The following is a 15,529-nucleotide window of genomic DNA, read 5'->3' on the forward strand; positions in this document are numbered from 1 at the left end:
GCGGAATAATCGTGTTGCATCCATGTATATAGAACACTGCTTTATATCTATGGTCGCATCCCTCCAATAGAGTTCCAGACACTTGTAGAATCTATGCCAAGGTGCATTGAAGCTGTTCTGGCTCGTGGTGGCCCAACGCCCTATTAACACACTTTATGTTGGTGTTTCCTTTATTTTGGCAGTTACCTGTACTTTACCACGGTGAGAAGTGATTAAAGCTACAAAGAGCATGTTGAAAGACCTCGAGTCTCTCTTCCCAGCTTAGATGTCTCTGTGTATTTGTGTTTGCGTGGCAGTCAGTGGGGATGGTGGTAGAGCGCACACACACACACACACACACACTGTGTGTTTGTATATGAGCCCTGCGGGACTGTGTTTTGTATACATACTAGATGTCATAGTGGTTCTGAGGAAATCCTAAACCATTGGAATGTTGTTTAAAATAAGGGTGGCATCTCATGGCACCAAGTCAATGAAGACCTATCTGGGCAAGGTGAAAAAGTATTAATTTCTGTCATTTCTATCATGTAGGAAGATCAATTCAATCTCTTTTTTTACGCCAGACTTTCATAATCTCTGACTAGGCTATATCTTTATCTTGTTGGCACACCATCACTGATAAGCATCCCAATCCTCATAGTTCTTTTTGGCAAAGGGCAGCATTCAGTCAGCGCTACATCAGAGACGTCAGAAACGTGTGCCCACTTGAATTGGAGTTGTAACGTTGGAGAAAGGCAGACCTGTAGTGAATATGATAGTTGTGTTCACGAGCCCAGGGTATGTTGTGCAATTGTGCGCATACATGTTATAGTGGATATTGTTGTGTGAGACATGAATCACATGATAAATGCCAGGTTAGAATAGAGAGGGTTATTGCTTGTTGACGCGTCCCTATCTGTTCATATGATCTGTCCATATACATGAGCGGTATGATGATGAATCAAGTCCTGATGATTAAGATAAAGAAGACATTTTATAAGGTTGTCCTTTTACAGGGATATAGTTGATCCAATGACCTACAGTATACAGGGTAGCACTTGATGTGAAGTTATTTTACTACTGTACAAATGCCTAACTCTGATTGGTCTTGAAGTGGCCATTTTGTCTATCCTCTATGACAGTTTTTCCCAAACTCTGTCCTGGCCCCCCCCAGGTGCACAGCTGATTCAAATAACCAACTCATCATCCATCTTTGATTATTTGAATCAGCTGTGATGTGCTAGGGCAAACACCAAAACGTGCACCCATGGGGAGCCCCAGGACAGTTTGGTAAACCCTGCTCTTCTATGACACAGCAGCAGTACTCTCTGTCCCTCTCTAAAGGCATTGTGTGAAAGGTCAGTGGAGATGTAATCAGACTCCAATCTCGTAAGGCCTCTCTATGAGATGTATTACCCTAATCCCAGCCCTAAAGCCTCTTAGACCGCAGCAGTGTCCCCTATGCATAAAGGCTAATTAAGCTGGCACGGCTGGGCTGCCGATGCCCACTATCAGGCCTGCTGCTGATGGATGCCTATGGGGAGGTAGAGGAATACATCTAATGTATTTTTATAAGCAGTTGTCACAAAGTGCTTATACAGAACCCAGCCTAAAACCCCAAACAGCAAGCAATGCAGATGTAGAAGCACAGTGCCTAGGAAAGACTCCCTAGAAAGGCAGGAACCTAGGAAGAAACCTAGAGAGGAACCAGGCTCTGAGGGGTGGCCAGTCCTCTTCTGGGTCTTGGTGAGGAGTGTGTGGCCGGTCCACCTGTCCTCTGTAGCCCCACAGCAGGCTGGAATGACCCTACAGCAGGCTAGAATGACCCTACAGCAGGCTGGAATGACCCTACAGCAGGCTGGAATGACCCTACAGCAGGCTAGAATGAACTTACAGCAGGCTGGAATGACCCTACAGCAGGCTGGAATGACCCTACAGCAGGCTAGAATGAACTTACAGCAGGCTGGAATGACCCTATTGTCATAGTCAGTGAGTGCATGAGGACACACTCTTTGTCTATCTCGATCTTTCACATTACTTGTGTGTAGGGTCTCTGTTCAGAGTCAGGAAAGCTATTGTACATTCACAACAGGTTAGAAGAGCCTCTTGGTTGAAGAAAAGCCCCTCTGTTTTTTGTGTGTGTGTCCAGACCTATAGTTCACCCCCTGTGTTTGTCCCTAACAGGTCAGAGTGGTCTGGGGAAGTCGACCCTGATGAACACCCTGTTCAAGTCTAAGGTCAGCAGGAAGTCTGTGGTATCCACCCCCGAGGAGAGGATCCCCAAGACCATCGAGATCAAGTCCATCAGTCACGGTAACACACACACACATATCTGTGGTATGCAGTATACATTAACAATGTAATACATGTCATGGATTTCTCCTGTCTCTCTGTCTAGACATCGAAGAGAAGGGCGTGAGGATGAAACTAACGGTAATCGACACTCCCGGCTTTGGGGACCACATCAACAACGAGAACTGGTGAGTTGTAGTTCTTTTATCCCTACCGCAGAGTGAATGTCTATGTGTCGTTGCCTGTCTGTGAACTCCATTTCCCATGTGCCCCCCAACAGCTGGCAGCCAATCATGAAGTTCATCAACGACCAGTATGAGCAGTACCTGCAGGAGGAGATCAACATCAACAGGAAGAAGAGGATCCCAGACTCACGGGTTCACTGCTGCATGTACTTCATACCACCTACTGGACACTGGTGAGTTATGGACACACACACACACACGCACATTGTTTGTCTGGGACTTCACCACTTCCTCTAGTCTGACCCCCCCCTTTTTCTTTCGACCACATGTAGAAGTCATCATGTCCACAGAGACACGGAGGTATCGCTTTGGGAATCAGGTTTCACAAAGACTCCTTTGACTTTAGGAACTAGAGTACCCACTGTCTGGGAAAACTAGTGTACCCAATCCTATAGACTGTGAAAGCAAGCAGGGTGTGCCAGGGAGACTAAGATGATGTACAACAAAGCATTTAGGAGACATTTGTGTATGTGACCAGGAACCGCGACTTGGCAAATTAGAGAATTACTTCATATTAACCAACTGAAATATAAACATCAAAATCCTAGACATTCATGCAAAGTTAAAAGCGTTTATTCTAATAGATGGGGAAATCGTTAAGTGACTTCAGTATGTCTCAGAGCATGCAAAGATTGTGTCAACGTCCTGCAGTCTTCTACACGTGTATACATTACTAGCATAATTGTATTAAACACCCAGATGGTGGCCATTTGTTTAATTTTCATGACATTTGCATAGACACACTCTCATAATGTCTTAATAATACCAACGACATTGCTCCCTGCCGCTCTGCTAGTGATTTAGCAAATGTTCCCTTTACTCACGTCTGCAGTTTGTTAGATTCATTTAACAGGGATGAAAGTGTCCTTGTGTGCCCCCTGGGTGGACTTGCATGCACACACACACCCCGTCTGAGCAAATATCATGACTCCATCTACTGGCTCAAAATTGTCTCTTCCATCCTCCCACATCATTTCCTTGACCTGTAGCTCAACAGTTGACCACTAGTGATTCTCTGGAGTGTATTGAGTGTGTGTATCCCACTGTTTGACACACTCCCTCACCTCCTCCTTATGACACCACAGCTGCATATTGGGGGGGGTTGTATCCGCCTATGTGGCAGCTGTACAGTCAGTGCATTGTCCAGACCCTCTTTCGCACGAGCCAAGGCTTTTTCCCTCGTTCTCTCTCGTCCCAAAAGCTAAAATGCCTATTTTCCCCTGCCATCCCCTCCCTCTCTGCCAGTCCCCCTAAACCCCCCCTAAACAGGCTCTCTTGGAAGCTTCCAAGCACCTGTCCCCTCTAGGGCCCTCTTAATCAGGCCTGGAAACGGGGGGAGCAGGAAGTAGGATCTTCTTTACTGCCAACAGGAGACTTCAGAGCAGGAGTACAAAGAGGAAGTCCTACTCCTCCACTCACCACCACTCACTGTGGGCCTGAAGCTACAACCTGGCACTGGGCTAGAGAACACAAGCAACACACATAGGGATGTATAAAACATACACACAGTCAGCAAAAGCAGATGGGACGACACGTGATGGGGGAGAGACACTAATGTGTTCAGTAGCCAATGCTCATCTACAGGACAATCTAAGGATGAAACCCTGGTGTCATGGTGTTCTTACAGCACTATAGATCTTACTGTGGGATGAACCTGGCTCATGGTCTAGACTCAAAAGTTCTGGAACAATTCTCCCAAACTGTCCCAAAACCAAAAGACTCCAACTCCCATTCTTCTTTCCTCTTCATTGCTCTTACAAATGACTTCTCCTCTATGGTTGAGGTCTGCAACAAGGGCCTGTAACCAATTACTAACACACAATGCCAAAGCCATGGTTGTGTCCCAAATTACACCCTATTACCAATTTAGTCCACAAGTTTTGAGCAGGGCCCCTATGGTTCTGGTCAAAAGTAGTGAACTACATAGGGAATAGGGTACCATTTGGGAAGCAACCCATGTGTCTAGGATAGCTCCATGCTTTGGTGCCATTATGTCCATAATGGAGAAATCCCAAGCAGAAAAAAAGTATTAGATGGTAGACACCACTGAATATTCAGTAATACTGGTATCCCATATTACAAAATAATAGCAGAGATATCAAGTTTTATAGCCCAATGGTTGTGGCTCTGTGTTTTTATTGTCAAATTTCTTGACTGCAATTTGAACGTATTAGGCCTTGGGTTAGTAGGAGTACTTTAAGTGTCAGCAATTTGCTTCAAGGTCTCTTTTAGTAGCTAGACCGGTTTTCGATAGACGTAGGATGCGTCCCAAATGGCACCCTATTCTCTGTGGGCTATGGCCAAAAGTAGTGCACTATATAGGGAATAGGATGCCATTTTGGTCGCACCTGTAGCCAATGGAAGCTGATGCAGTCTTGACTGCATAGCAGCCGTTGACTGAATGGTTGACCACACTCCTTCCCTCAAGGCTGTCCTCTTGTTACCTCATGAAGGATGCTTTCCTTGAGAACTACCAGGGTATCCCACGGTTACGCCAGGCAATGTTGCACTCGGACTCTCTTGACCCGTGAGGTGGTTTCAAAGGCATCAGAGAAAGAGGAAGGAAGAAGAGAGCTGTCTACAGTGTGGTCACCCCCTTCCTCTGTATGGTAGCTTCCATTTTGACCACAGAACAGCTTTCAGAGAATTAGCAGTGACAGCTCAGCCCTCCCTCTGCAGACATAGCTACCAAGTTGACTACTTCCCTTTTGAAGTGGAAATTTGAGCATATGGCGTGTGTCTGCGTACATATGTTTAGTGTGTAGGAGTGCATTTCATGTGTGTGTTGACCTTTTTGTTGATAATTTCCCATTTAACTGGAGAACTGGAGTATGGCTATATTGTGTGTGGACATGTGCATGTCTATCTGTGCAGTGCGTCAATTTGTAACCTCTCATCTATTTGTTCAGAAGCGTGTGAACATCTTCATAGTCAAACATCTACAGTATGTATTTACAGATGTGTGGACATACCACTGATGCACATGGAACACGTGTGTGTCTGACTTACAGTCCACAAAGCTGAGGTCACGACTCCTGAGGGGACAGTAGATCACATTATAGGAGGAGCCCAGGAGAGCTGCATCATTGGCCTATGGGGGATCTCTCTCACACCATCCCTCTCTTTCATTTTCTGTCCCTTAACATGAAGTGGTGTTCTCTTCCTCTCTCTCTCTCTCCTCGCTCTCTCTCTCTCTCTTACCAGTCTCTCTCGGACTTGACACGCGTAGGGTTCTCTGTTCCCGCCCCGTTCAGTGTTCCGTGTGCATGTCTCTCCTCTCTCCTGAGGTGGCCCCTCTACACTCCAGATGCTCCAGGTCTTTGAACCAGGGTGACCCGGCATGGCTGGGATAATTGGAGGGGAGAGGAGAACAGGAGGAGGCGCTGGAGAGGGGAACAACCAGAGGCACTACTGCCAGCCAAGCGGAGAGTGTGATACCATGAGAAAGAGAGAGACAGAAGAGATTGGGGGGGAAAGAGAGGGAGCATATAGAAAGGAGAACGTAGAGGAGGAGGAGGGAGGAGGGAGGAGGAGGAGGGAGGGAAAACCAGAGGCATTGCCAGGCTAGCTATGGTGATGCTCATACAATTAGCAGAAATTCAGAATGATCAGAGAGCCCACTCTGTAAATGTGATGTACTTGTAGTGCATTGTTCCAAACTATGTCTTAAAATGAACAAAATCAAAAAGGGTGGTTTTGAGATATTAATATTTTCAATGTTGAATAAATGTGTTTCAGAGTCTAGGCATACTCGATATGGAACAACCAGAGCCACAGCCAGGCTAGCTATAGCCTGAACATTCTCATGCATTCTCCTCTGAGAGAGCAGAGAGGAGAGAGTATATAGGAAAGAGATGAGATGGGGAAGACAGAAGTTTTATAGGAGAGAGTAGATAGTGAAGCTCTAAGACTTGAGATCTAGAGTAGGATACACAAGCTTTGTGTGAGTGGTCATATGAGGACAAGGTTCCTCATCACATTCTGCTCAATACAGATATGTATTTAATTGCATTATCCCACACATTCTAGCTCCCAGAACTGCCATCCATGAGGAACATCTTGAGAGGACCATTATCTGTTTGCAGGCTTATATCAGTTTCAGTTTTTAACCTTGGAAAGAGGTTGTGATTTACTTTTTAAATTTGAGAACTAGGATTATACTGGCACACTGCTGCACAATCACATTGTCATTGATCAGAAAATAATAGACAGTAGACCATCATTTCCCCCTAGTGGTATATCTGTCTCATATCATCTATGACTGAAAAGTCTTCAGTGGATGTGACATTTATTGCCTCACAATACACTGCTTTATCATACGTCTCAAAATAAATGTATTTTGTGATTGAATACACGTTTTGGATGTGTTTTCAATTATACCACAGTGCTGCATTACAATGTAACCTACCAAGACCCAAAGGAAATCTGAAAATATCTCCTTTACTCTTGAAGTTATCTTATTAACATATTTCTCTCTCTCCTTCTCCCCCCTCTCTCTCTCCCTCCATGTTGTCTCTCTCCAGTCTGAGGCCCCTGGATGTGGAGTTTATGAGTCGTCTGAGTAAAGTGGTCAACATAGTCCCTGTCATCGCTAAGGCAGACACACTCACCCTGGAGGAGAGGGACTTCTTCAAACAGACGGTAAGGTGTGTGCACGTGCGTAATGTGTATACATGCACGTGTGTGTACACAAATAGCCTATGCTTTTAAACTAGTCCCTTTTGCACTACAACAACCTGACCTTGGCTGGCATTAGGCCTTTACAGCAGGGTAACACGAGGGTAAGAACACACGCCACAAACACACATAGAGTAACGAGAGGGTAAGATCACACACAGGCCGGTATGAAGCCATGCCAGGCATTACAAACAGCAGCCATCTGGATGAACTACTGTACTCTGCCCAGTCTGGGGTGTAGCGGTATGAAACCCTGGAACACTTACCAACGGATGTTTTTAGCCAGAAAGGAGCATTTTAAGAAGTTATTTATTTAAAGCACAGTATTCCAGCTTTCTTTAAACCTCAGAGGCAGCTGTACTGTAGCAGGCTAGTCTCTTATTAGCAAGAAGCTACTGGGTACAGGAGATGGAGAAACCACCACAGGACCTCAGATGAGGAGTTCCCCTCCAGAGTTTAGGGTAAGGGTTATGCAGCACTTGGTAGAGTCTGTCTAGAAACTACTTGGTAGAGGCTGTCTAGAAACTACTTGGTAGAGTCTGTCTAGAAACTACTTGGTAGAGTCTGTCTAGAAACTACTTGGTAGAGTCTGTCTAGAAACTACTTGGTAGAGTCTGTCTAGAAACTACTTGGTAGAGGCTGTCTAGTAACTACATGATAGATAGAGGTTGTCTAGAAACTACTTGGTAGAGACTGTCTAGGAACTACTTGGTAGAGGCTGTCTAGGAATTACTTGGTAGAGGCTGTCTAGGAACTACTTGGTAGAGGCTGTCTAGTATCTACTTGGTAGAGGCTGTCCAGTGGTGGTCCGTCTAGTAGCTACTCCTCCATGAAAGAAAGCACAGCCATTTCTGTTGATGACTCATGTCTATGGTATAGAGGCCATCTTCGATTGAATTCTCAGTTGCTGCTTTCTCTTCCTGCTGTGTCTTGAAATCTGCACTATACCAGGATACACAGGCCTAAACGACCTGCTTGGCTTAGTTTAAAAAGGCCTCTGCACCCCCCTCTGTTCCAGTGTGTGTTTGTTGGCCAGTGGTCAGTGTGGGAGAAGAAAGGAACACGCGCACACACACACACATTCGAGGGACGCTAGTCTCCCTCTCTCTGGCCTCCTGCGACACAGCTTTATTAATTCTGGTGGAGGAAACACACTGGGCGACTTGGCTACCGTTTCCCCCGACAACGGCCAATGAGAACAAGGCCGAGCGAGGTGGAAGCTCTGGGGCTTGTAACCCTGCTTGTTTTGGTTGGCTGCATGGGCTGGGCAATGTACGACCCTGGGATTGTGATCTTAATGTTTTTTTGACGTTTCTTTCTTGTTCTCTGTTCCCTGCAGCAGTTGACATGCATGCAAAGGGAACAAGCTTTTTATTGTTTTACCCTCTGTGTCCAACTGTTAGTGTGGGCTTGCAGGTGTGTGCTCTGTTCAGGTTCCCCCGACTGTTGTAGGCTTATAATGTAGGCCTAAGGCTGAGAAAGTTCAAGTTTAAACTTTCCAAAAAGTATAAACAGAGAAATGTAGAAAACCTGTTCATCATCGACCGAGTGGAAACTGTCAAAGTAGTAATTGTGAGCGAAACGGTCATTAATTTAAAGACCATCACCGCTGGCAGAAGTAATTCTCACTCTCTCTTGTCTGTGTTCCAGTCATTATAAAGTCATAGAAGAAGAAAGGCGGCCATTTTGTAAACCTCATTGTCTGGCTGTATATTTGTATAATAGTGGTTAACCTCCACATTAACCCTCCATGTTAGGGAACATTCTAGATCATTTAACGTCAAAACCAGCCTTAGCAGTGTTTATGATGGACTCGGAGTGAGCTACACTAGAATTGTAGTCAGTCATTTCCTATTCTGTTATATTTTCAGTCATGGTGACCTCATACTGGTCTAACAATCTGGCTATCTGCATGAATAATTTATGTTTTTATTGTTGTCAGTTGCCAGTGAAAGTTGAGTTGGAAGAATTAGTAAGCTTACTTACTGTTGATGGATTCTGATGTGACACAAGTCTCAGCCAAGTCTTTCCCCTGGTGGTGAGTGAAAGGCTTTGTTTTGTGTTGTACTGGGCAGGACACACTCCTCCACCTCCAGGACTAGATGACTTGGTGCTGTTCTACAGTACATTGATGTAACACTGCAACCTGGTGTTAGATTGTGACATGTTTCTGTTTTATGTTTGTGCAGATCAGGGAAGAGCTGCGAGCCAACGGGATCGACGTCTACCCTCAGAAGGAGTTTGACGAGGACGCTGACGACAGGATGACCAATGATAAGATCAGGGTGGGTTTACAGTGTTGGAAATACGCACACACTCACACACACCACTGACGCATGGATTCATTATAAAGCATTGTTGGTCTTAAACCATGTGTTGTGTGTGTCATAGGAGATGATCCCATTTGCTGTGGTGGGGAGCGACCAGGAGTACCAGGTCAATGGAAAGAAGCTTCTGGGCAGAAAAACAAAGTGGGGCACCATAGAAGGTAATTCAACACACACACATCCATTACTATCCCTGTCAAATTAATCATGTAAAATGGGTTGAAGCAGATTTGCCATTGCCTGATTGGACTGCACAGTACAGTGGATCACCCATGCATGTTACTGCTACCAGTACATGTTTAAATCCCAGCCAAATGATTGTCTTTTGTGTGACTATGAGCGAGTCTCTGGTCTGTGACTAAAGACATTTCTAAGTCACAGACACAAGGAGGATCTACTGAGCTGTCTGCATCCATAACACGGTGGGGGAAATGTGCACAGACAAAGATCTGTACCACACACACACCAATTCACAGTAACAACTTCCATACAGTGTTTACGTTTTTTGGACTGCACTGAGCACTCTTACTGCCAAGAAGGAGGTCGTACCAAGTGAGTGTTCTTGACCCTGAAGGGGGGTGGCATCTAAGGAAGGTGATGATGTGGAGGACAAACAGAAGGAGGAGGTCTAGAGAGAGAGGGGGAAAGAGAGGAATGTCACAGCTCCTGTTCACTGGAGGGCCGACTGTCTCCTTCCCAGATTGCACCTGGCCCCTCCAGGGCCCCTCTTGGCCCTTGGTGAATGCTCCTCTCATCACTCCACACTTGTAGACAGACGGCTGAAGCACAGCTATATTATTCTGGACCTCTGTTGCTGTTAGGTGTGTTCAAAGGACCAACCAACCAGTGAGCTTAGCATACACAGCCTTCTAGTGTTCTAGTACTTAGGACCTGCTCTTGAACTGTCAAGGTGTCTTTAAAACACCCATGGACTGTAATTTAACTCTAAGACAAAGGTGTGTTTGTGGGAGCATGGATGTGATAAGAGTGGGAAATGTGGTTGTCCCCTGGCTGAGGGAACAATGACTCTAGCCCAGCCAGCTCAGGCAGTGGGAGAGAGGGATGGAGGGAGGGAGGGATGTATGGAGGGAGAGGGAGGCAGGGAGCAAGGGAGAGGAAGCTGCTGGGCACGTCTGCACCGCCATCATAAATTAGGCCACAAGAGGAGGGAGGCCTGTGGGCCCAGGGTTCTCATAGCCAGGACCTTTTTTTCTTTTTTAAATCTTTTTTCTTTCTTTCTTTCTTTCTTTCTTTCTTTCTTTCTTTCTTTCTTTCTTTCTTTCTTTCTTTCTTTCTTTCTTTCTTTCTTTCTTTCTTTCTTTCTTTCTTTCTTTCTTTCTTTCTTTCTTTCTTTCTTTCTTTCTTTCTTTCTTTCTTTCTTTCTTTCTTTCTTTCTTTCTTTCTTTCTTTCTTTCTTTCTTTCTTTCTTTCTTTCTTTCTTTCTTTCTTTCTTTCTTTCTTTCTTTCTTTCTTTCTTTCTTTCTTTCTTTCTTTCTTTCTTTCTTTCTTTCTTTCTTTCTTTCTTTCTTTCTTTCTTTCTTTCTTTCTTTCTTTCTTTCTTTCTTTCTTTCTTTCTTTCTTTCTTTCTTTCTTTCTTTCTTTCTTTCTTTCTTTCTTTCTTTCTTTCTTTCTTTCTTTCTTTCTTTCTTTCTTTCTTTCTTTCTTTCTTTCTTTCTTTCTTTCTTTCTTTCTTTCTTTCTTTCTTTCTTTCCTTTTCTTTTCTTTTCTTTCCTCCCTCTACCGCTGCCCCAATGTCATTCCCTCTTTCACATCCGTTCTTCCTCCTAATTCCATTCCACAACAGTCATACATATCTAGAGGGCTGGTACCTATACAGCAACATATAAAATGTGTCCATCTCTGTGTGTTTGACATGGGTTCTTGTGTTAATCCCCTGTTTGTAAAGAGAGACCAGCTTGGTTTTATATTAAGGGAGACCTACCACCACATTAATCAGTACACCCACCCACAGACTATGGTGGTTACACAGCAGCACCGTCTTCTCCCCTCCTCTCCCCCGCCCCTCCCTAGGAGGGATGAAATAGAATGTCATTTCCTGCGCTGCGATTTCACATAAATAGCGCTCCTTTTTCATTTTGTGGATTTGACATAATCTATCATTCAAACATGTATTGGACCCTTTGTAGACTCCAGCAAATTGTCATGGAGAGTTTGTTAAACTGTCTGACTTGCTAAGGGGGCTGAGATGTATTCAATTACTTGTAGTGGAGGGTGTAATCTTGATTTAAGAACATTGCTGCAGATGTCAAGTTAAATGGGCATCCTTGACCTGTCTTTGGCGCAACACTCCCATCTTGTGGCAGAGTGTAGAATAGCACATGGCATTGAACTTGTTATAAATCAAATCAAATTTTATTTGCCACATGCGCCGAATACAACAGGTGCAGACATTACTGTGAAATGCTTACTTACAGCCCTTAACCAACAATGCATTTATTTTTTTAATAAAAAAGTAAAATAAAACAACAACAAAAAAGTGTTGAGAAAAAAGAGCAGAAGTAAAATAAAATAACAGTAGGGAGGCTATATACAGGGGGGTACCGGTGCAGAGTCAATGTGCGGCTAGTTGAGGTAGTTGAGGTAATATGTACATGTGGGTAGAGTTAAAGTGACTATGCATAAATATACACACCCTGATACACAAAATATATGGTACGTGGGCTATTGGATTGAATATTATTTGAGTAACTGTAAACAGAAAACACTTGCTGTTTATCCTATAGAATGTAATTTCATTTTCTTTACTCTCTCTTTTTGCAGTTGAGAACATTGCACACTGCGAGTTTGCCTATCTGCGAGACCTTCTCATCAGGTGAATATTAACTGGGTTTTAAGTGATGGGGATAATGAGTAATTCACTTGTGTTTTAGGACTGTGTTTGAGCAGTGTTTTGATGACGCTTGATGTTTCTCTGGGTAACATTTCTCACTAAATCTCCATCTTCGTGTCCTCTCTGTCAGGACCCACATGCAGAACATCAAGGACATCACCAGTAGCATCCACTACGAGGTGTACCGTGTCCGTCGGCTAAATGAGACCAACGCCCAGCCCAATGGCCAGCCACCCAACACATTGGTCAACCCACAGCCACAGCAGGCCAATGGGGTGGCAGCACAGCACCAAGTCCTGACCCATGAGATGTAGACGTCTGACCACCTGCAGAAACACACACACACAGACACACACACAGACACACGTGTGTGTGTATATATATATATATTAAATGGCTGGCAACTGTGACACACCACATGCAAACACACCTCGTGACACACATGTGACACACACACATCCACACACACCAACACCCATCAAAACTGGCTGACATAAACTGTATACACTCCAAAGAGGGTACCAATAACAATTCTTACATGGTCAACTGCCAAACAGAGTTTATGTTACCTGACATTTCTAGTGTAGGTAGTTGTAGGTCAGAGCTGTTGGGTAAACAGTACAAGATGTCCCCTAGGGAGATGGGATGCCACAATAGTATAGCATACAGATGTGTACAGAACAGCTATCTAAGTATTGCACATCATCATTTAGCTAAACTAGAAATAACTGGTCAAAATTACCTGTTCTACGTGTGTGTTGTGCTGTATAGTGTTGTCTAGATATTGGAGATATTGGAGATAGGGGTGGGTAGGGTTTAGGTTTTTGTATATTTTGACACATCTGCACTGCCCAGAAAAGCAGCAATGCAGTGTGGAGCAGCTTTGAAATCCCTTTCTTTTTCTTTTCAATTGTGTTTTCATATCTTTAAGACCTCTTGCCAAACCATCCTGTCAATATGCCAATGTCATATGTTGTTAAACGTATCATGTTCATACATACAGTGCATTTTACATTTACTGTTGTGTTATAATATTGTATTGTTTATTATCTGGATGGTGGGGATGTAGGGAACAGACATCCCTATGCTACCGGACCTTTCTCTAAACCAAATAAATGCCATTTCTGTTTTAAAGAGAAGCAAATATATAGAATTGATTTACAAATAGATATTTATGCTTGTTATGTACTCACTTTTTAATTGAGTTTGATATTCATATAGCCTACCAGTCGGCCTACACACGCCCGTTGTTCTCAGAGAGTAGTTGTACCAGAGAGGATAGAAATCTATAGAGACCCTCTTTGGTTGTATTTGTTTGCCGTCATGCTTTGTCTCCCCTGTATTTATAGAGAATTGTATGAATCTAGATTTATGTTCTGTCTTTTTGGACATGATACAGAATAGGACTACAGGTAGGTTGAATATGTAGCCTACATACACAGCTTGAAATAATATTTAGTTCCCCGACAGTTTTGCATTCCCGGTGTAGTCAATGTATAACTCCCTTATCTTTCCTACTAAACATTTTATTCCAAAAAGTCATAAATGTGCCATTCAGCCAAACACAATTCAAACTCAGCCAAAAACTAATGGACAGAGGTCAAAACCAAGAGTACTATTCATTCAGCAATGTATCTTACATAACGTCAAAAATGACAAAAGGTAATACGTTTACTGTTGTATAGTTATTGTGTAATTTGTTATAGTATGATGAGAGTATGGTTTATCTTTGATATGCTATGTCATAGAAATAAAGATTGATATTGTTATTGTTTACAATTATGTCTTGATTGCCAATCCGTTTCACCTGTGCAGGTGACTCCTCTTAACCAATCACAAAAGCCCCTTTGCTCATGCGCAATTTGGCTTGTCTGAAACGTGCGAAAAAGAAGGGTACCCTTTATGTAGCGTTTGCCATCACAGTTTGGGTTTTAGTGTCATAACAAAGTGTCTTTGCAAAGTCATAATGGGGAAGACCAAGATACAAGTTATTTTAAACAATCTGTGGGTGAATGGAGGGGGCTTTACATTAAATTAGGGTCATTAGCGTGAGCTAAGTTTAGAACGTGTAGTAGTCATATTTTCACTGGTCCGTTTTAATCAGGTGATTCAGCCAGAGATGTCTGACTGTCTGGACCCAGCAGGCTTCAAAGGCTACCAGTGCTCTGTAGAACAATGTTTACGCCTGGCCGCTATTCTCACTCATAAAAGGAAGGCAATGCTTTCTATAAAAGTTTGATGCCCCATTTGTTGGATCTTCAAATGCCAATGTTTTTCATGTCTACAAGCTCATGGCCAAGGGCCCATAGACCTGGGGACCGCAAGGGGTGAACTTTTTGGTTTTTGCCCTAGCACTACACAGCTGATTCAAATAATGAACTTGTCCCCAGGACAGAGTTTGGGAAACGTTGCCATAGACAGTTGAATGTTCAGGGCTAGGATTACAGTATTGTGAAGTGTGTGTGTGTGTTTATTCTTGGAGAACACAGATGTCACATAACCCAGCAGATGGCACAGGGGGAGCTGGCTGGCACTGTCGTGGTACCCAGGGGCGGGATGGCTATAGATTGAACTTTAATATCATCATTAGTACCTATCTGTATCCTGTCTCTCAGTTTTCAGAGAGGCTGCCTGCACAGTAGGGCAGTGGTTCTCAAACCTCTCCTCGGGGACCCCCAGCCGTTCCATGTATTTGAACTATTCCACAGCAAGCACACCTGATTCGACTTGTCAACTAATCATCAAGCCCTTGACTAGTAGGTGAATCAGGTGAGTTAGTTCAGGGCTACAACAAAATTGCGAAACGTCTGTGGGTCTTCGAGGAGAGGTTTGAGAACCACTGCAGTAGGGGACCTTACTCCACCTCCTAGTGACACACACACAGTCACACGTGTGTACACACATACCCCCAACACACATTGCAGCCAGCTACAGATACACACACAACATTTTACAGCTTCCCATCATTGTTCACCAAATGCTCTTCTGGGGAACGCAACAGCCTGAATCCAAACAAAATAAATGGCTATTGTAAGGCATGACAAGTTGAATATATATCTTCAGATTTATACGACGCTAGGGAGCGGATGTGTTTTGTAAGCTGCTCTGTGTGATTTACTCTTCTCTGCAGGTTGTTGGCTCAGTTTGATCCCTCTGGA

At 43.9% G+C, this 15,529-nt stretch overlaps 1 protein-coding gene across 6 annotated transcripts in view; it reads left to right on the top strand.

Annotated features, from left to right (window-relative positions):
• The window catches only part of LOC121554061 (septin-9), a 73,396-nt gene extending 59,256 nt beyond the window's left edge, over nt 1-14,140 (top strand). For all 6 annotated transcript variants that reach the window (XM_041867507.2, XM_041867504.2, XM_041867508.2 and 3 more), the window contains 8 exons: nt 2,164-2,292; nt 2,378-2,459; nt 2,552-2,689; nt 7,040-7,157; nt 9,383-9,478; nt 9,585-9,681; nt 12,302-12,353; nt 12,502-14,140. In XM_041867507.2, coding sequence (XP_041723441.2) covers nt 2,164-2,292; nt 2,378-2,459; nt 2,552-2,689; nt 7,040-7,157; nt 9,383-9,478; nt 9,585-9,681; nt 12,302-12,353; nt 12,502-12,685 — 896 coding nt within the window. In that variant the 3' untranslated portion in view covers nt 12,686-14,140. The remainder of the gene's footprint in view (nt 1-2,163; nt 2,293-2,377; nt 2,460-2,551; nt 2,690-7,039; nt 7,158-9,382; nt 9,479-9,584; nt 9,682-12,301; nt 12,354-12,501) is intronic.
• The last annotated feature ends 1,389 nt before the right edge of the window (nt 14,141-15,529 follow it).

This window comes from Coregonus clupeaformis, chromosome 38, assembly GCF_020615455.1.
Source record: "Coregonus clupeaformis isolate EN_2021a chromosome 38, ASM2061545v1, whole genome shotgun sequence".
NCBI lineage: Eukaryota > Metazoa > Chordata > Actinopteri > Salmoniformes > Salmonidae > Coregonus > Coregonus clupeaformis.